The sequence below is a fragment of the Equus quagga genome, chromosome 6, assembly GCF_021613505.1.
Source record: "Equus quagga isolate Etosha38 chromosome 6, UCLA_HA_Equagga_1.0, whole genome shotgun sequence".
Lineage (NCBI taxonomy): Eukaryota > Metazoa > Chordata > Mammalia > Perissodactyla > Equidae > Equus > Equus quagga.
In genome coordinates, this window is record NC_060272.1 from 131,577,960 (window position 1) to 131,604,768 (window position 26,809).

The 26,809-nt window shown below is 41.9% G+C and overlaps 1 protein-coding gene across 1 annotated transcript in view; it reads left to right on the top strand.

Moving 5' to 3' along the window:
* Positions 1-26,454, top strand: part of LOC124241035 (serine palmitoyltransferase 1) — a 47,546-nt gene extending 21,092 nt beyond the window's left edge. The window contains exons 7-15 of the mRNA XM_046664519.1: positions 4,137-4,266; positions 7,807-7,896; positions 9,794-9,901; positions 12,609-12,704; positions 13,009-13,105; positions 14,208-14,262; positions 20,101-20,218; positions 23,419-23,492; positions 25,042-26,454. Coding sequence (XP_046520475.1) covers positions 4,137-4,266; positions 7,807-7,896; positions 9,794-9,901; positions 12,609-12,704; positions 13,009-13,105; positions 14,208-14,262; positions 20,101-20,218; positions 23,419-23,492; positions 25,042-25,135 — 862 coding nt within the window. The 3' untranslated portion in view covers positions 25,136-26,454. The remainder of the gene's footprint in view (positions 1-4,136; positions 4,267-7,806; positions 7,897-9,793; positions 9,902-12,608; positions 12,705-13,008; positions 13,106-14,207; positions 14,263-20,100; positions 20,219-23,418; positions 23,493-25,041) is intronic.
* The last annotated feature ends 355 nt before the right edge of the window (positions 26,455-26,809 follow it).

Here is a 26,809-nt window from a genome sequence, read left to right on the forward strand (position 1 = left end):
GGTATGTAGAGATACCTTATTGTGGTTTTAATTTACATTTCCTGGATGGCTAGCGGTGTTTACTTTGTTTTGGACTTTGTCTAGTCTTGACATCAGGCTAATACTTCCTAAAATCAACTGAGAAGTCTCCAGAAAAAATTTTCTGGAGAAATTGTGTAAAATTGTTAATTCCTTAAACATTTCATAGAATTCTCCAGTAAAACCACTGGGCCTGGAGATTTATTCTTTGGAAGTATTTTAATTATGAATTCAACTTCCTTAGTATTCATAAGGCTATTCAAATTATCTGTCATATTGGGTGAGTTGAGGAATTGGTCCATTTTGGACCATTTTCAAGGAATTGATCCATTACTTCTGAGTTGTCAAATGTCTGCAGAGCCTGCAGCGATATCCCTTGTTTCATTCCTGACTGGTGATTTGTGTCTACTCTTTTTTTTGTCAGTCTTGCTACAGGCTTATTAATTTTATTGATCTTTTCAGAGATCAGCTCTTTGTTTCACTGATTTTTCTCCATTGTATTTTTGTTTTCAACTCTATTGATTTCTGGTGCTATTTCCTGCCTTCTGCTTATTTTTAGCTCATTTTGCTCTTTTTTTCCCTAGATTCTTGAGGTGGGAACTTCGATCATTGCTTTGAGACTTTTCCTCTTTTCTAATGCAATTAATGCTGTGAATTTCCCTCTCAGCATTGCTTTAGTCATGTCCCACGAATTTTGATGTGTTTATTTGCATTTTCATTTAGTTCATTGTATTTTATTTCCCTGTAAACTTTCTCTTTGACCCATGGATTATTCAGAAATATGTTATTTAGTTTCCAAATGATTAGAGATTTTTAATTTGTTGCAGTTTGTTTTATGGCTCATGATGTGGTCTGTCTTGGAAGATGTTACATGATCACTTAAGAAAGAATATTCTGCTGTTGTTCAGTGGAGCTTTTTATAAATGACAGTTAGATCTTGTTGGTTATGGTGTTGTTGAGTTCTATAATATCGTTGCTGATTTTCTGTCTAGTAGTTCTGTCAATTGTCATAGTTGTGATCTATTTCTCCTTTCATTTTTATCAGTTTTTGCATCTCACCTTTTGCAGCTCTGTTGTTTGGTGCATATTTAAGATAAGTTTTCGTGGTTAATTGACCTTGTTATCATTATGTAATGTCATTCTCTGTCTCTGGTAATTTTCTCTGTTCCAAAGTCTACTTTATCAGATACTAACATAGGCGTTTCGCTTTCCCTTGATGATTGTTTGCATGTATGTATACACTCACTACCTATATTTCATATAGCATCTATATGCCCTCCTACCTATATCATTACATTTGAAGTAAGTTTCTTACAGACAGCATATGGTGGGTCGTGTTTAGTCCCCTCTGCCAATCTCTGTCTTTAAATTGTATATTTTGGCCATTACTTATAATGTAATTATGGGTGATGTGTGAGGACTTAAATCTGCCATTTTAGTTTTTGTTTCTTGTTTCTTCTGTTTTTTGTTTTTCTGTTTTCTTTTTCCTGCCTTTCTTTGGGTTAGTTGAACATTTTTATTTATCCGTAGTGTTTTAGACTGTTTCTCTTTGTGTAGTTTTTTTAATCATTCCTTCCTCTAAATATATACATAAATTATCACATTCTACTGGTGTTATCATTTTAGCAGTTCAAGTATAGAAACCTTTACCTTCCTTTACATTCCTTTAGTTTCCTTGTTTGTCATTGTTTTACATGTTTCCTGTATATACATGGAGAACCACATCAGACAGTGTTATAATTTCTACTTTAACCATTGAAAATAACTTAGAAAACTCAAGAGGGCAAGAAAAGCCTAGTGTGTTTATCCATATTTTTACTTACTGTGTTCTTTCGTATTTCCTGATAATCGAAGATTCTTTTCTTTTCTTTTCCTTATTTTTTCTATGTAGAGAACTTCAGTTAGCCATTCTCTCAGTTTTCCTTCAACTGTGAATATGTTGATTTCCCCTTCACTCCTAAAGAATATTTTTGTTACTTATAGGATTCTTGGTTTGCAGTTCTTTTCTTTCAGCATTTGAAATATATTGTGACACTTTTTTCTAGTCTCTCTTGTTTTTGATGAGAAATCTGTTGTTACTCAAATTGTTTTTCTCTTATTTGTGAGGTGTCGTTTTCCTTGGGGTGCTTTCAAGATTTTTTCTTTGTCTTTAGTTTTCAGAAGGTTGACTTTTATTGTTTTGGCATTTGTTTGGATTTATCTGTTGGAGTTTCGCTCAGCTTCTTTATTCTGTAGATTTAAGCCTCTTGCCAAATTTGGGACATTTTCAGCCATTATTTCTCTGAGTACCTTTTTAGCTCCACCCTCTTTCTCTTCTCTGAAAGCCCACTGGCGTGAATGTTGCATCTTTTATTGTATCCCACAGGTCCCTGAGGCTCTGTTCTTTTCTTTCTAGTCTGTTTTCTGTCTAGTTTACGTTGACTAATTTCTGTTGTTACATCTTTCAGTTCACTGATTCTTTCCTCTCTCTCCTCCATTCTGCTTCTGAGCCCGTCCACTGAGCTTTTCCTTTTCGTTATTTTGTTTTTTGGTTCTAACATCTCTACAGGAGTCTTCTTTGTATCCTCTATTTCTTTGCTGAGGCTTTTTGTTTTTTCATTTGTTTTGAACATGTTTATAATTACTCATTGAAATAATTTTATCATGATTGCTCTAAAATCATTGTCAGATAATCCTGACATCTCTGTCATCTCAATATTGGCATTTGTTGATTGTTTTCTTTCATTCTGTTGATATCTTCTGGTTCTTGGTATTGTCATAGTGATATCACTGGCAAATGATATTTGATTGAAACCTGGACATTTTCATGTTATGCTATTACGGTTTCTGCTTTATTTAAACCTTCTGTTTTAATTGGATTTCTCTGACACTCTTCCACAGGGGCAGGGGGGCACCGCTGCCTTTTACTGCCAGGCAGAGGTACAAGTCCGGGGTCCTCACTCAGCCTCCATTGACACCGAGGTGGGGTGTTTTCATTTCCACAGCTGTTGATGAGAGTCTCTCCCTGGAGCCTTCTCTGACACAGCCGGAGCCAAGAGAGAGAGGATGCTCCTCACTGCATGGAGGTGGAAGTTGTGGCTCTCCACGTGGTCTGCACTGACACCACAGTGGGGGCCACTTGTTACCGTTCGGCAGGGTTAAAAGTCCTGGCTCCCTTCTCTGACACCACCCTGGGGGGTGTTGGCTTACCTTCTGATAGCTCCTAAGGGTTAGTCTACGTTCCCCTCAGGCTTTGCTGGTGTTGGGGGGAGTGGGCCCAGGTTTTTCTGTGGTTTGGCTGCAGTGGAGCCATTGTTGTTTGCTGGGCTGCCCCTTCCTGTCCTGTTGCCTGTAAGAGCTTTTGTGTCTGTGCCCTTTGGCATTTCCACTTGGCCAGTTTCATCATCTCCAAGTTGGGAAAATGCAGGAAATTCATTTTATGTCATTTCTCAGCTGCCTGGCCAGTCTGCCTTTTCTCTCCACCTTTCAGAGTCGTCTTATGTTTGTTTTATGTGTAATGTCCAGGGTTTTTTATTGTACCTAGTGAGGAAAATGGGGAAAGTATGTCTACTCCATCTTCCCAGAAATCTTGCATATACTTTTAAATAATACAACTGAATTACAAAAATATTAACCCCTAATTAACTCCTCTAATTAACCCAATTTAGAAGAAAGAGCTTACTGAAGTTTAATCTGCAAGACCCAGAGTTCTCCCCTGGGTTATGTAGAGTCAACGATCCAGTATTGCTTCTCATGAGAAAGTAATGGCAGAGTAGCGTGCCAGTCAAATCAGAGATGTTAGTGATGGCGAGATGCACCGAAAGTTCATGTATTTCTTAGAAAGAAAATTACTAGGAGTATACTGATATTCCATCCATTGTAAGATGCATGCTGATTTCTGAGAGGTTAAAATATGCTAAGAGTGTGCTTCTGGGAATAGAACCAATGCGGTCGTTATGTGAAAAGGACTTGCAGAGGGAAGTGCAAACAACAACGTATAAATGTTCAGAGGTGGTATTTATTTGCCATGTTCAAGTTAACAAGTGGATCTTGGTCAGCTTGGAAAAGCAAGCACTCCTTTCTGAGAATGTTGACAAGGCCCTTTAAACCCCACTTTGGTGGGTCTCTCTTCCTTGCAGAGATAGAGCTGCCTGCTTTGCTATTCAGAAGGGATTGCAAGCATCACGCAGTGACATTAAGTTATTTAAGCATAATGATATGGCTGACCTGGAGCGACTACTAAAAGAACAAGAGATCGAAGATCAAAAGGTATGATTCTTTTGAAGAAAATTATACAGTTCTTTTGTACTTTCTAGCCACCTAAATTATATATGAAATGGTAATTTGTCATGAAAACTTGCCTGCAGATCACATTTGGATATCAAGGGCGTTCCTGCTTATTAAATGTACTTCGTGTTAGAGAGCCAAGTCTGATTGTAATTGCCTTGTCATTGCTGTAATTATATATGGCAAATTTGGGGGAAGGTAATCCAGGCAGCTTTCTAGAAGAGAGGGAGAAAAACCTTGTGCACTTTTGGGGTGGGAGGAATGTATATTCTCAACTCTACAGAAGTAACACCAGAACTCATTAGGGCGTTATTGAGATGTACCTAGTGAATTCAAAACAGGCTTATTCATATCAGAATGAATCGTATATCAATTAACTGGAAGAAACAACGGCAGCAGATCTGAGTTTATGAATTTATGAAGAAAGTGAGACTTTTTCTCCCCACTCCACCTTCATCCTGGAGCTCTGAGCAGCTGCTACCTGTGGGAAACAACTGCCCCAGCCAGGTTTCCTTCCGCCTTGCAGCTCATTTACACTTCTTCCCCAGCCCCTGCGGAGCCCCTTGGGGAGGGCGGAGAGGTGGGACTAGCTCTTTGGTGTTCTGAGTAGAGAGTGTCGCAGAGGATATGTGTTCAAAGCATCACCGTTAGATTTATCTTTTATTTTCCCCTGATGACTTGGGCGGAAAAGGTAGTTCTGGTCTGTGGTTCTGCAGCAGGAACCATTATGTGTGGACTGTACTGGGAACCTGGTCACCACATCCTTTGTTTCAAGCACCACTTTCAGGAGGAATTTTTCAGTGCAGCTCATTTATTACCAGAGTAACTGATAAAAATGCTTATCGTGTTTATTAATTTTGTGTTAATTTCCATCTTCCCAGATATTTGCGTTATTCCTTTAGGATTCTCTCATCTTTGTTTAGGTGACAGCCTAAGAGCAGCACTTCATGAATATACACATTCTCGTAATGAATATGCATAGACGCTTGCTATTTTATGCTGGACGTGCTTTAGGCCAGTGTTTCATAGTTACACAATTTGGAAGAATCTGTAGGGAATCTTCAGATTGAGACCGTTTCACTGATGAATTTCTTTCTACAAATTGTAAAAAAAATGGCCTTTGTTCTGATTCAGTAATAGAATGCTGCCAGATTGAAGAACACTGCCTTGGAAAGTGTGACCAATGAACCAGTCTGCTGTAGAGTTTATTTTACCAAGTTAGTATTGTACAAATTTGGAAAGCATCATATTCAAGTTTTGTGTGTGTGTGTGTTTTACAAGATTTATAATCAGTGGAACTTTTTTTATGAGTAACAAGAAATACAATTATCTTGAATTTTATTTCCATTTTATAGTTTTTACCTTTTTACTAATTAATTTTTACCACATTTTCCTGCCAAAAAGAGGCTTCCTAAGTAACTTTACATTTTGGTTTTTAGAAATAATTCTTTTTCACTTTCATTTTTGCATTGTAATAAATGTTAAATGCTTGTCTTTCCTTTGAAAGTGAATTAAAATGTTGCAGTTTAACCCAGATTTGGGTCAAACGTTTTTTGGTCAAATTCACAAGTATTGTGGTTCATAAATGGTTTTCCATTCCTTTTCCTCTAGGATTCTCTTGTTCCGTATTAATTTTTCTTAAAAAAAAAAAAAAGCACAGTAGTTAAAAACAGCAGTCCATAGAAAAAATACAAATAACTAGGAGCAAGTAAAAAATAACCTGGCCTCACTAATAATGAGAGAAATTAGGCTAGAAGTTTTTGCCTGTCCAATTAGGGAACATTTTTAATAGTAATAATCAGAGCCAACACTGATGTGTGTGATGAGACAAAGGCCCTCCTGGAACTCTGGGGAGAGTTTCAATTGGCACAGCTTTTCTAGAGGGTAAACGGGCAAATAGTCGAGGATTCTTACATATCCATGCCCTTGGACCTATATTTGGGGTGCTGTCTTCAGAGGATAATCACAAGTGATGTCAAAGAGTGAAGGATAGTCACAATGCGATGTGAAAGGGACAAAATGAGGGAAACAACCTAAATCCAACATTAGGGGGATAGTTAAATAATTTCTGGTATGTCCACAAGTGTAATATGATATCTCCATTAAAATCATGTTTTAAATAATATTAAGATTGCGGAAATGCTCACAACATAATATTTTTAATACTCAGGTCCTGAAACTGTTGCAGTGAAATCTTGATTTGAACAAAGTAACTTATAAAGTTACGTATTTACAAGAAAGACAAAATATCAATGTGTGGTGTGGTGAGCTAATTTGTAAATTCTTTTTTGTAGTTTTCAATTTCTCAAGATTCCTACATTGACTATTTTAAAATCATAAGAAAAATATGCCTTTCATTTTTGAAAGGCAGGGAGAGGCAGGATGCCCCATGTCCTTATCCGTGACCCCCAGCAGACCCACGGCCTTTGGGTTTGAGTTGACGACAGAGTGAAGACAACCAAGAAAACTCAGCCATGCATACTTGTGCACACTTCAGCAGACGCTTTTCTAAGTGTAATGTCTGTGGGTTCTAAAACACCCCTGAAAGCAGAGTTTCTTGTTGTGCATTAGACAGAAGCTTAGAGGCAAGAAGCCTTTGAATCAGAAGGTAGTGGCAAACTCTATCTATGGGTCTCAGTGTTTTTTCAGCCCGGCATATCTGCAGCATCTATACATTCAGCAGTGCTAGTGGTTTATCAGTGACTTGCCATCAGTGGGGTGTGGGAAGATGCATGTTGTTTGAAAAAGCCTCTCCACCCCACTGCCTTCAGACATCACTGGATGAGGTCAGAGGTCATAGTCTAGTTTTACTTGACCCTGTGTTGAGGAGTAAGGAAGGAAAAGGGTTCCATTTGGTTTTTTGGTAGATAAGGGAGAGCAGGGTTTGTCTGTTTAACTTTTTATTATGGAAAATTTCTGGCACATTCAAAGGAAACACGATAGTATAGTGAAGCCCCTTATAGCCTTCTCCCAGCTTTGTTATCAACATTCCACCGTTCATCTGTCATCTGAACCTCCATCTAACTTCCCACTCCATCTCTATGATGATGATGCTTGTCATCATTATAATTCTTTTTATTTTAGGCAAAATTGGCAAATGTTGAAATCCACAAACTCTAACCATACAATTTTGACCAATGGTTATACCCGTGTAACCCAGGCATCATGGCCCCATCATGACCTGAAATATCACCATCCCCCCAGAAAGTTCCCTTGGGCCCCTTTCCCATCATTCCGGGCTTAGAGTGTTTATTTGTATTTTAGTGTTCTCAGAAGGCCTAAGTAGTTTGTGCATGTGAGGTTGCCTAGTTCATAGTGTGAACTGAAAAATGTCAGAGAAGAAAGCACTGTTTTTTGTTTCAAAATAATGGGATCTCAAACCTTGAGCTTGAAATTCATTCAAACGATTGATTGATTGATTTTGATGACTAAATCTTATAAGGTGAAAATGCTAGGGAACATGAAACAGATTTTGTGTTTGGAGTTACTGAAATTTAAAACATCCTTTTTTTCCTTTTAAAGAATCCTCGCAAGGCTCGTGTGACCCGACGTTTCATTGTGGCCGAAGGGCTGTATGTGAATACTGGAGCTATCTGTCCTCTTCCAGAATTGGTGAGCAGCTGTGTGTATTCATTATTTTACTATTCGGACTGTTTGGCAGATAGGCCTTCTGTGTGGGTCACCAGCACAGCATGGCTGCCGACGAGTGGTGTAGGTCCACACCTGGGAACTGAACCTGGGCTGCCAAAGCAGAGCGTGCCGAACTTAACCGTTAGGTTAGAGTGCCAGCCCTGATAATCACTGTATTTTAATTCAGTTGTGACATCCTACAGGGGTAACTCAGTTAAACATTAGGGGGAAAAAACCCATACACAAACATGCATATATTCAGCTTCCCGATGTGTAAACAAAAAAGAAAAAAAGAAATAATTAGGAGTACATATAGATAAATAAGCATCTAAACCTTTGATGAGAAAGGAGTTTCTTATAAGCTTCAAAGCAAAGGGAAAAACAGATTGAAAAACATATTAATGAAAACAACTTCTATGTTAAGAAATGCTATGAATCCAAATTAAAACACGGTGCCACTGAGGGAAGAATACGTGTAGCATTTCCCCAGGAGTTTTTATGTGTTATCATACCAGTATTTAACAGATAGATTGTTGTCTATACTCATAAGGTCTTAACATCTCCCTCCTTAGAAATTGGCACTGTGCAATCTGTATTGCTGAGTTAAACTGAATCATTTTAGAGCAGCTAAAGTACAGTGGATTCTTGGGGCCAGCCCCGTGCCTGAGTGGTTCAGTTCACACACTCTGCTTTGGCGGCTCAGGGTTTCACTGGTTTGGGTCCTGGGTGCAGGCCTAGCACTGCTCATCAAGCCATGCTGAGGCGGCGTCCCACATAGCAGGACCAGAAGGACCTGCAACTAGAATATACAACTATGTACTGGGAGGCTTTGGGGAGAAGAAGAAGAAGATTGGTAACAGATGTTAGCTCAGGTGCCAATCTTTAAAAAAAAATAAATATAAGGCCAGCCTGGTGGCTCAGCAGTTAAGTTTGCACGTTCCACTTCAGTGGCCTGGGGTTCGCTGGTTTGGATCCTGGGTGCAGACATGGCACTGCTTGGCAAGCCACGCTGTGGTATGCGTCCCACATATAAAGTGGAGGAAGATGGGCACAGATGTTAGCTCAGGGCCAGACTTCCTCAGCAAAAAGAGGAGGATTGGCAGTAGATGTTAGCTCAGGGCTAGTCTTCCTCAAATAAATAAATAGAAGTACAGTGGATTCTCATTCTTCATGGCAGTTATGTCCTGTAAAGTATATATAGTTATGCTCTATGAACATGTTGCAAATACTGAATTACCAAATACTGAACTGTCGCCCCCGGGGCAAAAACAGAGTTAGTTTTCTGCTTGCCTCTGGTCACGTTTTTGTCAGTCGCTCAGTACATAACCTTGCTTCATGTGTGTTTCTGCTTACACACACCTTATTTAATATGTGTTGTTGATTCATTCACACTGAGCTCACAGGCAGCAGCGCTGTGACTTATGCCAGAAGGAAGCATCTCCATAAGGCCCGTCAAAGCTTCCTTGCCCTTCGGAACGCTGCACAGCACTGCAGCACTATGCTTGGGGCCATTGTAAACAACAAAAAGCACACAAGGTGAAAAGCATGGCAGTAAACAGACTGTGAGCAGTGCTCTTGTTCACGGTCTGAGCTGAAGCAGCAGCCTGTGCAACTCGGTGGGAACGCGCGCGTCAGGAGACTCCATGTGTTCACTGCTCTGTGCACATGCCCTGAGTATGGATTTTGGGGTTACAGATTTGGAGACTCACAAATACGAATTCACCAATATTGAGGATCAACTGTACATGCTTTTTTTTCCTCCCTTTTATCTTAGGTTTAATTTCATTCTTCCCAGTATATTTTATATGGTGAATATATGTGCCAGTGTTTTAAATATATATGTATTTTTAAATATATATGTATTTTATTTACCACTTAGGTTAAGTTGAAATACAAATACAAAGCAAGGATCTTTCTGGAGGAAAGCCTTTCATTTGGAGTACTGGGGGAGCATGGCCGAGGAGTCACCGAACATTTTGGAATCAATGTAAGTTCTCCCTTTTTGGAACATCCCCTCATATAGAAAACATGAAGTTCCATCCTGCTGGGCAGGTTTCGTAGGTGGAAGACAGTGCTCCTCATCGACGTGCAGGGTCGTGTAACTTTGGTGTCTGTCACTTTGCAGAGCCCACAGAGGATCCGGTCAGCCAGACCAGGGGCCCCCATCTTCCCTCGGAGCCTGTAAACTCAGAGCGGCCAATCATAGAATTTGTGTTCTGTTTACGTGGCGGCATTTGATCCTGACTTTCAATGTCTCTTCTCTAGAAGTAGTTAAATTTGCCTTCTGTCTTTTTCTTAAAATTAGTAAGAATTTCCTAAGTAGTCCTTTAGAAAGTATTTTTGATGGCAGTGGAAGGATAATCTTTCTAATCTTTAAAATTCTGTATTCTCTGTAATTTGTGTGTATGGGGTTGATAGAGTCCCACCTCTTTTCATATGTACATATTTATACCTATGGTGTCAGAAACACCACTGCCACAGATTCAGCAAAGCCCCTCAAGATCCCAGACGACTGGAGTGAGTTTGTCATGTTTTCTTTTGCTGAAGGGAAATGAGCCCCAACTGCCCCCAGTCTTAGTGGTTTGTGCTCCTGGAGCCTCAGCAAAGAGTGACATCGGTCCATCTGCAGGACCTGTCTTCACCCACCACTGTGTGGGTGGGTGGAAGGAAGTTTTTCTCCAAATCGTGTGCATGAAAGTTTTGCAACCTCTGTTAAAGATTTGAACTATAAAACATAAAATCATCCTAGAACAGCTGCAGTCCTAGAGAGAAACGTAGAGCAGAATGCGTGTCACACACAGTTAGGTTGAAGCATAGCCTCAGAGACACACTGACATTTGGCAGTTAAGTGTGCTGAGGGATTTAAGGTAAGTGGAGATGTAATTCAAGCAAAATTTACACTAGAGCAATTTATTTTTTTTTGAGAAAGATTAGCCCTGAGCTAACATCTGCCACCAAACCTCCTCTTTTTGCTGAGGAAGATTGGTTCTGAGCTGACATCTGGCCCACCTTCCTCTATTTTATGTGGGACGCCTGCCACAGCATGGCTTAACAAGCAGTGGGTAGGTCTGCACCCCGGATCCGAACCAGTGAACCCCAGGTCACCAAAGCGGAATGTGAAAACTTAACCGCCCGCCACCAGACCGGCCCCTAGAGCAATTTTTAAGGCATGAAAATTTTAAAGAAGAAAAAAGCACTGTCTAACTCACTGTTCTAGTTTTCTGCTTTCAGCAGTTGTCATGGAGGTAATATTTACAAGGGCTTGAGTTGAGTGCAGAATGTATGGACCCTGTTTGGATCCTGATTCAAACAAATACTGTAAAAAACAAGCTTTGTTAGGGCCAGCCGGTGGTGTAGTGGTTAAGTTTGCACACTCTGCGTCAGTGGACCGGGTTTCACAGGTTTGGATTCTGGGCGCAGACCTACACTCTGCTTGTCAAGCCATGCTGTGGTGGCGTCCCACGTACAAAATAGAGGAAGATGGGCACAGATGTTAGCTCAGGGATAATCTTCCTCAAGCACAAGGAGGAAGATGAGCAACAGACGTTAGCTCACACACATGAAAAAAACAACAAGCTTTGTTAGAGATTTTTAACAGTGAATATTTGATAATATTAAGAAATTTTTCAGTTTTTAAGTGTGATAATAGTTTATGATTATGTTTTTGAAAGAATCCATATCTTTCAGAAGTGCCCACTAAAATATTTATAGATGAAACCATGTGAAGTCTGGGATTTGCTCCAAAGAAATGATGAGGGCAGTAGGAATCTGTACATGGAACAAGATTGTCCATGAGTTGATAATTATTGAATCTGAGTGGTGGGAATTCTTTATTCTGTTCTCTCTGCTTTTGTATATGTTTGCGTTTTTTCATAATAAAAGCTTTTTAAAAAAGAAAAGAATAAGAGGACTCAGGTTTCCTTGTTGGATCTCTGGAACACTTAGAAAAACACCAGATGTGATTTGACCAGTCATTATCACAGCCATCAGTGAGTAATTATTGTATGGCTGCTGTGTACCAGGATGGAACTTGGCGCTGGAGGCTGGAGCAGAAGGTGAGGATCAGAGGAGTCCTGAGGAGTTGAGAGGATAGTGGGTACTCAGAAGGTGAGGATCAGAGGCATCCTGAGGAGTTGAGAGGATAGTGGGAACTCAGAAGCCCACGGGCCGCATTAGATTCTCCACTGCCCAGTTGGTCCACTTTGGTCAAAGATTCAATTGCTATGATGTTCGGATAAATTGGTTTCACTTCTGAAAAGATGAAGGGTAAATCGAATGTGGGAAAAAGTGCTCAAAACTGATAGGTTTGTTTTTATTTGTCTCAGGTACCTTTTATGGGGAAGGCCAGCTATACCACTGTTATAGCAAGAGGTATTTTGTACCTCTGAATGTTTTTAGTATTGAACAGTTTTGGATTTCATCTTCTTTTAACTTATCTCTTCCACTGTGAATAAATTGTCAGTGCATGCTGAAATGGCAAAAAAAGTATAAAGTGAGACACTTTGAGAGGCAGGCTTTGAAACATCATCAGTCCTTTTAACAATAGACTTTGTATGGTTTTTCCTTTGTTTTCACGCAGTTTGTCTGAATCCAGATGTTGACATGAGTAGTGATTTTGTCTCTAGGCTTGTCATTGGTCTTTTTCTTTTTCTTTAAATTGGGGAATAACTACCACTGTCTCTCTTCTCTGGCAGATTGATGATATTGATCTTATCAGTGCCAACATGGAGAATTCACTCGCTTCTATCGGGGGTTTCTGCTGTGGCAGGTCTTTTGTAATTGACCATCAGGTGGGTTCTTTTTAAGAATAAAAGCAAAAACTGAAACTAATTGCTCCATTAGTCACCTCAGAATTTCAACTTCTAATTACAGAATTTAATTCTAACTTAGTTTATAAGGCGATTTCTTAAAACATCACTCAAAATATTTATATTTAGAAATTATCTCCCTTTTTAAAAAAGCCTCATGTTGGTTGCATGTATGACTTTTATACATACCTGGATCTTCCTTCTTACCTCTTGTACACTGTCCAGGAGGTGGTGCAGAGATTGGTTACTTTAGATTTTTGTTTTTAATTTGTTTGTTTCTTCTCAGCGACTTTCCGGCCAGGGATACTGCTTCTCAGCTTCATTGCCTCCCCTGTTAGCTGCTGCAGCCATCGAGGCCCTCAACATCATGGAGGAGAATCCAGGTATCACCTTCTAAACTTGGGATATCAAAGACCTTGCAGCTTACATTAGCCGTGCTACTGGTGTGCTTTTGGAGGTACTAACCACAAGAAATTATTTACCAGACAAAGCTCTGGCTCTAAATTACATTATCATCTGGCATTTATAAGAATGGCAGTGGAGGTGTCCCTCTCTCGGGGTTCAGTTTAGAGCTTCTCTCCTGTTCCTGGAGCTGGAGCCAAAGTGCGGCTGGCTCCCTTGGTGGGTGGAGATGCCTGAAGGACAGCTCAGCTCCAGGCCACTCATCCTTTGGTTTGTTGTTTTTTGAGAAATTAGCTGAAATGTACTACTCATTTTTGGTATATGTAATTTTATAACTGTTGTCTAGTTTTCCCCCTCAGCCTTTGAATCATCATTGGGTACTGAGGCCAAACCTGGTTTACCAACCATTAAACTTACTTAACAGGCAAAGTCAGCTAAATTTAAAATGTGGCTTTTGGCTGTGATCACACCTCCTCACCAAAGCCTGAAATGAAAATGGAAAAAGCAGCCTTACTTGGTATTTCTAAATTTTAAGTTTTCTAAATTTCTAAATTTTCAACATTGGTTTTAAGTCAGAGAATCAGGAAGCATGTGTGTGTCTATGTGCACATTCATGTGCTTGCTAGTCAGGTGGCCTGGCACTCTCGCCTCCTATGCAGCTATTATAATTTTTGAATTTTCCTCCAATAAAGTGAAAATATCAAGGAAAAGATCATAAACATTACTGCAGTGTCTATTTTTTACCAAATTGTTTAGGGTCCAGAAATAAGTAATATATTTGTTCCCCTTTACTCTTAGCCAGATTATTTATAGAATCTTGATAAGAGCAAGAGCCATTGTTTTGTTGTGAAAAACCTCATCCTAGGTTTTGCTGAGAGTGGGGTGCAGAGGCGCCAGTTGGTATGTGCCAAAGACGAGAGCTGGGGCCTTCAGAGAGTTACTGGCTGTCCGTTTGTGTGTTATTAGTATGTGGAAGGATTTGCAGCATTTTAAATTGATGAACTTGAACTAAATCTTTAAACATATTTTGAATTAGTAAAATCAGATCTTTCAAATATACTATCAAATGTATTTCTTTTTCAGGCCTTTTTGCAGTGTTGAAGGAAAAGTGCAAACGGATTCACAAAGCTTTACAAGGGTAAGTTTCATATGTTTTCAGCCAACCTAAAGTTTGCACCACATTTAAACAACAAATGAATAATTTTGACTGTCACCTCTTTGGTTTTGGGTATATTTTATAGGCTTGGGTCAATTTGACTGAATTGCAACTAAGAAACCAAAAACTCAGTTCACGCAAATTGGTCTGTGTATGTAAAATCAGAGCATTCACTTTGTCATTATTTTAAAGAATCGTGACTTTGTTTTTCTAAAAATGATACAAGCTCATTAATAATAATATAATAATATATATGTAATATAATGTATATTATAAAAATGTTATATATAATATATATTATAAAAATATAATATAATTAATAATAATAAAGTACTATAGCAATACAGAAGATACAAAAATGAAAATAATTAACTCAACATCCTACCACGAGAAATAACCATTGGAGAATCTCTCTACATCTATACAGATAAAAAGATATAATCGTATGCTGTGTAATTAGATAACATTGGGTTCATACTGTCCATGTCACCCTTTAGAAGGTTACTGTTTTATTTTAAATTCATACAAGAAAAGAAGTGAAATTGAAGCGAACCTTGTGAATATTTTTGTTTGTTTTAACTACACAAGAGTAGTTCTTTAAGATTCCTCTAGAGCTGAGAAAAAAATTGAGTCTAGTAACATCCTCAGGCAGATTTCTGGCCCTAAAGAAAATTATCTCATGTTGCCCAAAGTGTTTCTTTTTGCCTTTCCTAAGATGAAACGTGCCTTTTCGGTCATGAAAGTCCTATCTCTATTGCCAGATAGGGAAACTTGAGACTTTACTAAAAGGAAAGGACAGTTGATAAATGAGCAGATCACACCTGTTCCAGATAAAGTAGAGGCAGAAATAATTAAAGTTCTGGGTGTGTCTATGTGATAGTAAAAAAGTTCTTGCATGATTTATGGGAGAGGAATATTATTTGTATTGGTTCCAGTTACATTGGTTTATGAAATATTAATGTATCAATACAGCCCTTTGGAGTCACTGTAAATTCAGAACACCAGCCAGCTTCTCCTTGTAGCTGATGTTTTCCAGAGTTGTTTCTGCCTTCTCCACATCTTTGCCTCTCATTTACACTTGAAGCCGCTGAAATCTGCCTCGACTCTTACACTTGGCCCAGACCGTTCCTTTGGAGGTCACCGGTGACTGCCGTGTGGCTAAGTCCATCGGGTGCTCTTCAAAGCCCATCTTGTTTGCCTCATTCGCTTTCAGCACGGTTGGCCACCCTTTCCTTCTTACAGCTCTTTCTTCCTTGGCTTCCGTTATGCCGCCACACTTCTAGTTTTTCTTCTGCCTCTTTGAACTGTTTCATCTCAGTCTCCTCTGAAGGCTTTCTTTTAACATCCTCCTCTTCAGGGCTTAGTCCTTGCCCCTCTTTTCGCTGTTACCTTCTTGGAGAACCGTCTTCTTCCACACCTGGAGCTTCAAGTCATTTCATAACATCTCTACATGGGCAGCTCACAAATTTGTGTCTCCAGTCTATCCCGCTCTTTAGGGCACCAGGTCCCACATCCAGTGGCTTATTCAGTATCTCTACTTGGAGGACTCCACAGGCACCTCATACCAAACGCAGTAAAGGGGGTGTGGGAGCACGTTGTGCAGGTGTCTAGATGTTTAGAGGGAACTGGAAACGAAACAGCAAGGAGGCCACTGTGGCAAGAGGGGAGAGGTGGGGGCACCTAGTAGAAGAGAAGGGCCAGATAACAGGGGCCAGAGTATGCAGGGCCCTGTTGGCCACGACAAGAACCTGGCTCAGAGAGGAAGCCTTCTCTTGGTTCTGAGCAAGAGTGGCATGACATGACTAAATTTATGTCTCAGCAAAATTACTCTTAGGTGGTGTGAAGAGTAGACTACATGGTGACAAGTACAGAGGCAAGGAGACCAGCGAGGAGACTGTTGGAGTGCTGTGTGCGTAAGATGATGGTGACTCTGACGTCATAGTAGCAGTGGGAAGTGTTTGGATTTGGGGTGTACTTTGAGGAGAGAGCCAGCTGGATTTGCCTGAAGTTCCTGTGCAGGGTGAGTGAGAAAGAGAAGACTCGAAGTTGATCTTAAGGTCTTTGTTCTGAGCAGCTAGATGGAGTTGCTAGAGAGTGAGATGGGTAGAACTGTTTGGGGAGGTTCCTTTGTTGGAGAAGTCCGTGGTGGGTATGTTAAGCTTGAAGAGCTTTCAGACATCTCGTAGAGAGCAGCATTTGGCTATTCAATTTGAAGTTTAAGGGAGAGGCCTGAGCTTGAGATACACTTTTGAGTCGTTAGCATATAGAGAGTATTTCAAGCATTTCAGTGTGAAGAAGTCAGAAACCAGCCAAGGAGGTGGAGAGTGGCCAGTGAGGAAGAGGCAAACCAGAAGAGTCTAAGGTTCTGGAAGCCAAGTGAAGACTGTGCGTCAGTAGCAGGTCAGCCGTGCTGTGCTGATAGAGCAGATAAGAGAACTGAGAATTGATCCTTTGATTCTGTAGTGTGGAGATGATTGCAACTTGATGAGCAATTTCAGGGCAGTGGTGGAGGCAGAAGGCCTCGTCAAAGCAGGTTCCAGAAAGACTGGGAAGGAGGAATTGGACACAGCTTAGATAACCATTTTGAGGAGTTTTGCCATGAAGAGGAATGGAGAAATGGGATAGTGGGTAGAGGAAGAAATGGGATCAAGACAGGGATGTCTGGTTTGTTTTAAGACTAGTGTGGTCAGGTTGTAAATATCACCTAAACACCACATCCGTTCTTGTATTGATTGGTGCTGCCTACTGTCTCTGTCATGTACCAGTTTCCCATTTTTACCTGGATCTGGTGTTTTGGTGAGTTTTTTTGTTTGCTGAGGGAGATTAGCCCTGAGCTAACCTCTCTTGCCAATCCTCCTCTTTTATTTGCTTAGGAAGATTAGCCCTGAGCTAACATCTGTGTCAGTCTTCCTCCACTTTATATGTGAGTTACCATCACAGCATGGCTGACAGGTGGTGCAAGTCCATGCCCAGGATCCAAATCCACAAACCTGGGCTGCCAAAGAGGAGTGCACTGAGCTTAACTGCTATGCCATGGGGCTGGCCCTTGGATCTGTTTTTTGACTCTCCCTTCCACTTCATTGGTTTATTTGCTCAATCCTCAGACTTTTTATTGCTATATCTGTTTTTATCACTATATAAGTTTTGGAATAAATTCAAGTTCGATTGAAAAATTTCTAGAATTTTAATTGTAATTGCATCAAATTTTCTGATTAATATGGAGAGAATTTTGCATCCATGAACGTGATCTCTCCACCTGCTTGAATCTTCTTTTGTGTCCTTTAATGGAATCCGAAAATTTTTCCCTGAAACCTTTGTATCTTTATGGGACCTCTAAGGGGAATTTCTAGATAACCTATAGATTTTGTTGCTCTAATGAATGGGGTTGTTTTTTCTCTTATATTTTCTACTTCATTATTGCTGATTTATAAGAATATTATTTTCTCTAAACTGATCTCATATCCATCAGACTTCTAGGCTTGTTTTTTTCTTCACAGTTGGAAGAAATTGGAAATTATTTCTTCAGAGCAGGACCCCCTCTATGGATCTCTAGGTTTGGGGCCTTTGGGTTGGGCCTCCTTTGCAATTCTCTCTCTTGAGTCTATATTATTTCCCCTTTTTATTTTCTATTTCTGTCTTTTCCATTTTTATGATAACCTTTCCAGGATTTTGCCTACCACAATTTTTTAAGTTTGATTTTGTTCAGTTTTTTGTTTATTATATTTATTTTCTTAATTGATTTCTTCCATATTTTTCTTGTTTCATTGAATTGTGTTCTTACTCTTTGCTTCTTATATTTAGGTTGTTGGTTTTATTTCTTATTTTCCAATAAATATCTAAAAGATAAATATTTTCAAAGGCAGTGTTTTCAGTGTTCTAGGTGATTCTTTTAGTGTCCTCTGGTCAGTGATTCACTTTTCTCATCTCTGAGGTTGCTTTTGGAGGAGGAAGTCAGCAGCCTGTGCTAGTTTGACTCCTTGCTGGAAACTTGAAGAGTCCCCAGGTTCTAACAGATAGTTATCCATGTCAGCACTCTCGCCACACTGAGCAGGTGATGGAGACCATGTCTGAACTGCTGACTGCTCTCTCCCTGCACCTTGCCCTCTGCTTAGTATTTACCCATTTGGATAAAATAAGACTCGCCCAAATTTTTCTTTAAAAAGTATAATAGGCTCTGAAACACAGCTTCTGAGTTTCTGAATCGACCTGTACTTTGGTGTCCATTTGGTTGTAGTTAAACTTTTATCTGACATTCGGCATCCAGGCAGCCAGAAAGAGGGCATCTTGTGTCATTCCTATTCACACCAGCCTGCCCCCCTCAACATGTGAGATGAGCCTGTTTGATCGAATAACAAGCTCCACTGGGCTGCAGGTGCCTTTTATGTATTAAGGAAAATCCAGGCAATTTAATGCATACGAAGTGCTATTTGAAAAGCAATTTTTTAAGTTCTCCCTGAGAGTACAGGACCTAAAACAATTGATACTTCTTTATGTACAAGTTTAACACATGCAGAATTCACCTAGGAAATGGAGTTTGGAAGCATATTGCTTAGTTTCTACATTAGTAAAACAACTAATCTAGAAGGTTCCCCCACATTCCAGAAGCCCTAGATTGTAGGATTCTGTGATTCAAATCTGCCATCTGGTTTATTGAGAGATCTTAGCGTGATTATTACATTTGAAGAGAGGAGCCACAAATTGGTAACGCTCAGGGGTGCTTTGAATGGCAGGTGAGGTGAGCTTCCGCCACCTCACGTGATACTTGGCACACAGTAGTCATTCAGTAAAAGCTTGTTAAGTCCTAAACATATTTGAGGAATAAAATATGCAACCAAGTGCTTTTTGTGCTCATTTCATTATAAAAGAAAGGCAAGTCTTTCTATGTAAAACAAAACTAAATGAAAGCAATCTAAAATATTTCACCCAATTTCAAATAGACATGTATCACCATTTGTGTCCTAGGAGGGAGGTCAAAAATCAAACAATATTTTTATTATAGAATAAAAATGGACTTTAAATGAGCCTAACTAGATAATATGGCCTACAGTTCTCATGACATCTGTAATAATCATTTGAAAATATAGGATTTCACTCCTAAAGAAGTGTCTCTTCCTGCCTGAGAAGCAGCAGATTTCTACGCTGTTAATCTTAAAAAAGAAAATAATCATAATTCAAGTAAAATTTAAAATTAAACATGCAAATGAGAAGGAAACTTGACAATCTAAGCATATTGCTGGTGACCAAATATAACATCTTCACTGTGAGGAATCATCCCTGTAGTTTATGAAAGACAAGATAAAAAACTGCAGACGGAGGTGATAAGCAGGGAGATGTCACATGATCGGTTGTAGTAAGTAGTCCGTGCAGGAAACAGTGAGTGACAGACATTGGCGACACAGACTTTTCCCTAAAGTGAGGGATGAGGGAAGCCCCCGGGGATGGTGGGGAGCCGGCCTGTGAGGAGGGGGCCATCTGAGCGCAGGTGGGTGAGGGAGCAGGGCCTGCAGATCTCCTGATGGGAGACCGGGGGTGACTCTTGTATTTTCTGTGAGGTGTGAGCCCGAGACATCTCCTGGGACGGAGCCTTCTTCCCACCCATGCTCACAGAATTAGCATTGCAGGGTGTCCTAGATTGGAAGCACTGCCCAGAGCACGCAGGTCACCTTTCTCTGTCACCATTAGAGTCCCACCACAGGATGTTTCTGGTAAAAGTCACAAGTTTCTCTTACATTCATTCATGCAGTCTTTGTAAAATTATTTCTGTGTCAGTTGTCTGAGCCTGGAAGGGATTTATGCTTGTGTGTGTGTTTCCTCCTTTAGCATTTCTGGATTGAAAGTGGTAGGAGAGTCATTTTCTCCAGCCTTGCACCTGCAGCTAGAAGAGAGCACTGGGTCACGAGAAAAGGACATTAAGCTACTTCAGGAAATTGTAAATCAAGTAAGTACCTAGTTATTTGAGTGAATCTCTTCGTACCACGTCTAGCCTGAACCCAAGCAGTTTTTAAGTGTCATTTTTAAGAATGATCTCTTTGCTCTAAGAGATAAGGGTATGATGGAAGTCACTGGTCACCCCTCTGGTGACAGAGAATTGTTCTTCTGGGGCGCCTTCCAGATGTCTGGCCCACCCAGTGGGGTCTGTAGCACGTCCCTGCTCACAGGCTGCAGCTTATCCCGTTGGGTCCACTTTCAGCTCACACTGAAGTTCTGTCCTATGCCATGTCATACGAAAAGATACTTTGCTTCTGCTCTGAATAATGAGCCTTCTAGAAAACCCATTGCTTACCATGTACAAAGCCAGGCTTTCATACATGTAGGTGGGGACAGCATTGCGTGTGGTGATTGCACACAACACTGGACAGCTGGCTGGCTGGGGGTGAACCCCAACATAGCTCAGAAACAGGTCAAAATATTCTTGTCACCAAAAGGGAAGGAAGAAGGACGACCATGCCTGATTTGGGAGGCTGATTTAGATGGCTTTGTCTTCTGAAGGTCATTTTACTGCTATTTGCTATTGGTGGCTTTGCTGTTAAGTGTTCGGTAGAGCGGTGTCTGCTGGCATGCTGCCCGCCTCGCTCTCCTCCGGGTTCTCCTCCTGCTCCTTGTAGAGCAATGTCAAACAGCCCTGCAACACTGCGCGTGCGCCCGGGGGCAGCACTGCCTTTCACTTGACTCTGAAATACATCGAGTATGTATTTGAGAATGTAAACAGGCTTCCTTCTGCTTCCTTGTCCTGCTCATTCCTGCTGACGGTTCTTTCTGGGGGCTCCTGCTCGGAGTCCTGCTGCCAGGTGTCAGGGTAATAGTGATGGCTGTCATCTGTCGTGTGTCTTTGCCCATTTGTGGCTCGGGAAGGTCAGGCCCTTGTCCACAGTTACGTGACTGCTCAGTAGGGGGACCGCAGTGTGAAGCCAACCACATCGTCTGGAATAACAAATTTGTGGAAAGCTTCATGCAATTGTGGCCTTCGAGAGTCAGTAGTCTTAAAAAAACAAAATAAAACCAAACCCAGATTCTGAGATTCCTAATTAAGGAAATGTGTCAGATTATGAGTGATTGGGCTGGAGTAGCTCTGACTTTGCTGGGTGAGGAAATGTCATAGATGAGGAAATGTCATAGATGTCCCCTCAGGTACAGCTCTCCAGACAAGAAAAGAGGCAGACTCTCCTTAAAGGGAAAAAACATCCCACAGACCCATTTGACTGCCATGGTGTTTTTATCGTAATGGTGCTTAGCTGTGTACAGATGTAAAAGGAGCTACAGTATCCTTGTGATTATAGTTCTCATACAATTGTGGTACTGAAAGAATTGATAAATGAAATATAAGCTAAATGGACACACCGGTAGAAGTCAATTCGTCACATTCCCTTTGTGTGACAGCCGAATATTCTTTGTAGACTGGACTGCTGCCAAGCAGGCCTTGGGGCCGTGTGTCCGTGTTGGAGTCCACGGTGATGCCCCATTCCTCCTGAGTCTCCCTCGACCCCCTCAGGACGGTTCTCCACACGGGCTTCATGTCATGGGATGTGGACCTTCTCTAGATGCCAGGGTGTCGATTACTTCGTAAATCCACCTCTTCTTTCCTCACTAGATCGCAGCACGTTAGGTCTTACTGCTACTTGGTCCCACAGAGACACAGAGGAGGGCACGTGAATGAGATGACTCGATACTGGTATCCTGCACTGGCCTAGATTAGTTATCCTCCTAATGAAAAGAGGAGGTGGGAGTCCACGGACAGCTCCCAGCTCCCCAGATCCTCTCTGTGCCTCCCAGCTCGGTGCAGGCCGTTCTCAGGAATGCATCCTGAGAGCTGGGTGGGAGGAGAACAGGGTCTCCGGGGGAGGACAGAGGACTCTGCAGACTGTGTCTGGAAGAAGGAAGAAGAAAGCTCTCGCGGTTTCTTTGCATCTCACAGCTCCCACTTAAAAATCTTTTGTCCCGCTCTTCTCCGCTTTTTCTTTTTAATATTTGAGGGAGAGAAGAGAATCACGGTACTGTAGCTCTTGTTCAAGCTTTGTAGAACTGAGAGGTTTTGCCAGGTTTTTGTTGAGTTGCTTGACAAACCCCTGTTTTTACAAACTGAGCCATGGTTTATAGTGTTTCTTAACTAGCCAGGGCTAGAGACAGAGCCGGTGCGGGTGTTTGCAGGAGGAGGCCATGTTCCCAAGCACACATCTGGAGTGTGGAATGGGCAGAGGTCTGGCATTGTTGCCTGGTGGCGTTTCCACCTTGTGCTAGCCGAGGACAGCCTGCCTCACAGCACACTGAGCGGCCCCTCTTCAAGCAGACGCCTCAGCTGCCACGCGCTGGGAGTGGCTGTTCTTTCCTCTGCACTGCCCCTGGCTCTGATTGACTTTTTTAAAAACATGATTCAGATACTGCAGAATTCACCCTTTTAAAGGGTACAATTGAGTAGTTTTTAGTATATGTTGCACAACATGAGGTTGTGCACCCATCACTATCTAATTCCGAAACATTCTCATCACCCAAAAAAGATGCCCTCGTAACCTATTACCTTAATCTGGTTTTTATGCTTTCTTTATTTTGGTGAAGAATGTTTTAATTTTCTTACGAATTTGGCAGGTGGTTAATGTCTAGGAAAGCTGTGTAGAAAATGTGTGACAGCGGAGGCCCTGTGCCTGGTAGCACCTGGCCAGATGTAGCACACGGGAATCAGAGGTGTCACTAACATGTGAAGGGTGAGCAGTTTCTCTCTGAAATGATGCTGCTGGTGTCATGCTTGAGTCCAACTCTTGGTTTGCCTGCTACTGTTCCCCCCTGTCCTAACTCTGCTTTGTCTAAAATGGTAACCTGGGGCTACCTGTGGCTATTTAAATTTAAATTAAGTAAAACTAAAAGTCCAGTCTCTCGGTGGTTCTCGCCATGTCTCCCAGTGCTCACATGCCGCTTGGGCTCCTGGCTCCTGGCCTGGACAGCGTGGCACAAACACCCGGTCATGGCATAGTTTGCAGACAGTGCTGCTCGCGATGATGCCGTGGTGCTGTAGTGTCTTCTAGCACTTGTCGCCTGGAAACATGAATTAAAGCTGCCGTTGAGGAGGGCATTGCAGTGTGCCTTCCTGTTCTAGTCCCCGCAGCGCCTGCTGTCCAGGTGGCAGACGTTTTCCTTTTCTTCATACAGTGCATGAGCAGAAGCATCGCCTTGACTCAGGCGCGCTACCTGGAGAAGGAAGAGAAGTGCCTCCCTCCGCCCAGGTTGGTGGACATGCAAATATGACCTTACTGTTCTTTCCTACTTTAAACTCTGTGTGAGATTATGATTTGAAAATTTTTGACACTGCCTCAGGATAAGGAAGAATGTGTATCATTGAAACATAGTACATCACCTGTTTTCTGTTCTTAAACTGGGCGTTTTCAAGTTTTAACTGAGAAGCCCTCAGGACCCTGCCCCCACCCCCACCCCCCAAGTTAACTCAACAAGCTCTCTGAGACCCAGGGAATGAACTGGGAAGCTGCAGTCCCATCGACAGGTACTGCCCCCTGCGCCGCGACATCGCGCCCCGGGCCAGCAGTGTCCAGCACGAGGGCAGTCCCGCAGGAGGGGCACATCTGGTGGCGGTGCTCATCCCGCCGCTGGCCGGAGCGCCGTGGCATGCTCTAGTGGGCAAACACTTGTAAACCGCCCCGGGGAAGCAAAGCAACAGTAGGTGACATCCAGAGAGGTTCTAGAAGCCCTGCATGGGAAGGTGCCGCGACTCCTGATTTTAAAATTGGAGTGCCTTCAACAAAACGTCCTGCTTCTCTCCTCTGAGCACCTACAGCCTAGTCAGAGGAGCTAGACGTCCCAGGCGTGAGGGTTCAGGGTCATGGTGTGGGGTCAATGAGGACCCGGAGGAGGAGGGCGTGATTGCTTCTGGCCTGGGAGGGACTCAGGCTTCCCAGAGCAGGTGATGCTTCAGCCTAACCCAGTGTGTCACACATGCTTGTTGGCACCTGGTGGGCGTTGTGCCTTCCAGCAAGGCTTGCCGTGGCGCGGAGACCTCCAGGCACATCTGGGGAGCCAGACACATGTTTGAGAGGCAGCGGGGGGAGGGAGCCTGGAGGACCCAGAGAGCACGTGGATTTGGAGCGCTGTGCAGACGTGGAGCACTGGGTGAGGGTTCTGGAAGGCCGCTCTGACAGCGACTCGACAGCACCCAGAGGATCCTGCCCTCGGGTCTCCTTGCACCATCCCGAGGTGCGGCGCTGCATTTCTGGACGGGCCACGTTTGCTGTGAGCCTGAGACTGCAGGCCCAGCACAGCACAGGTCAATAAACGTGTCCAGTGGGTGAAGCGATGTTCGCAGAGGGAAGTGAGGGGCAAAGGTAGGATTACCTAGTCAATCTGTTGTTTGTCTTCAGTTTCCTGAAAACTTGTAACTTCTCCCTTGCCTTACAGAATTACAGAACTTTCACATGACTTATTGAATTATAAACCACTCATTAATTTGAGAAATTTCAGTTCCTTCTTTGAGCCTGGTACTGCTTGAAGCAGCAGATTGTTTAAAGGACAGTTTCCTGGCATCCCCAGGCCCTGCGTGCTTGCCTTGACTGCACGCACAGCGGTACTCCGGAGCGGCGGGCTGCCTCTACACACAGCAGAGAGGAACGCCCTGGACCTGTGGGGCGCTGAGGTGGCAGCTGGGCACAGTGGGGCGCGGGGGTTGGGCCGTGCACCAGTTGCGCGCCCTCCGGCAGGGCAGGTGACAGCCAACCCTCGGCATAGACTCTCACTTGGCGTTTTGTGTCCTTCCTTGTTTCTCAGCATTAGGGTTGTGGTCACCGTGGAACAGACAGAAGAGGAGCTGGAGCGAGCTGCGGCCACCATCAAGGAGGTGGCCCAGGCTGTGCTGCTTTAGTCTCGTGGCCTGGTGGCCGCGCGCCACACAGCGCGCTCACAAGCCTCGGTCACCGCCGAGGGAGCCACAAGAGGCCTGCGGATGCCTGACGGGTGTGACCAGGCGGTGTGGATGTGGACTCGGTGTGTGACCCAGAGAAAGATGCTGGCTATTTTTAAAAAGAAAACACATCTAAAAGCCCGGGAACTGATTTTTTTAAAGAGGAAAACTAATGATAGCATATAACTAGTATTTAAATTGTGCTATTTAGTACTATTTAAATGTTTTATTATACTAGTATTTTATATTCTTTTTTGTTGTCATTGTTTTGAAATGGAACTTCAGTTGATCTTCTCTCCCTTCCCGCAGGAAAGGTTCTGTAAGCACTCCTTAGTGTTTCTTAGCAAAGGGTCTGCGGCGGGAAAGCTTAGCACAGCGCTGCGGCCTGGGAGAAGCGTGTCCCTGAGGCTCCAGGGCAGCCGCGTCTTCTCCAGTCTTCATCGCGTGAAGCTCGGTGGTGGCTAATCTGGAAAGGAACACTTTTTGTGCGATTACTATAAACTTTTCATTATAATATATTTGAATCCAAGAATTTTTATATACACTAAATATTGATGTTATACCATTTCTAACAGCTAATCTTAGCATCCCTGCCCACAGAATAGTCATTATACTTCCTAAGTGAGCAATAATTTAAATCAGATCCTGTTTTACTTTAATATAACTGACCTTTCCATTTATTATGTGTTGACTTCTAATCTGTTTTAGGAAGGGGGCTATTGTGATGATCCCAGAGTATAAATCATGTCCTTGAGATTTCAGAATATCTTGAATGCCGTCCTTTTTTGGATAGTGGGTTTGCCTAGGGACATATAACTACAGGCTTTTTCTAAGCTAATGAAAATGAGGATTCTTTTTCTTTTCAGCTTATGAATTCCAAATAGCTAAGAAGGATGTGAGAGCGCTAAAAATAAAAATTTTAGCTGTACTTTAGCTATCTGTTTTTTCTTTAGCAAACCAAGTCAGGGGGTATAAATGTCTGTGATATGTGCCATCAGATAGTGCATAAGTATTACACCATTGTCTTATTAAAGGTAAAGGAATACAATTGTAAAACTAAATAAATAATGTCATTTTTATAATCTGTGTTCATATTAACGAATGATCTTCAACATCTTTTTTAAATAACATATTTTTTAACGTTGAGTTTCTATTTTGCTTGAGGTATTTCGTACATCTGTGCCTTGTGATTGCTGCTGCTTTAAAGGAATATACAGTACTGGGGGGGGGTGAAGCTGTTTTGTTTGTTTTTTAATGAAATAAATCTACCTTCCTGATAATCAGTCTATTAGTATATGTAATGTGTTTAACAGCATAGTCTCTTGATTCTACCTTTTTTGCAAACCTAGGATGGTATTCTTTGTGTGTGCTGAGGACAGGAAGGTTTGAAAGATAGTAATTTGATTTCTTAGTGCCTTCTTCAATGTATAGTATCTGAAATTTCCTAGGTTCCTACTGATTTAAATCTTGGCCACATAGGGCTAGAAAAATATCAGAAACCTTTATAAACAGACAGGAATAGTGACTTTCCAGCTACTTTTATAATACTTTCTAAATCAAAATTGCAACATCTAGATGTTTATTGCTACTTTAAAAAAATGATCAGATGGGGCTGGCCCCGTGGCCGAGTGGTTA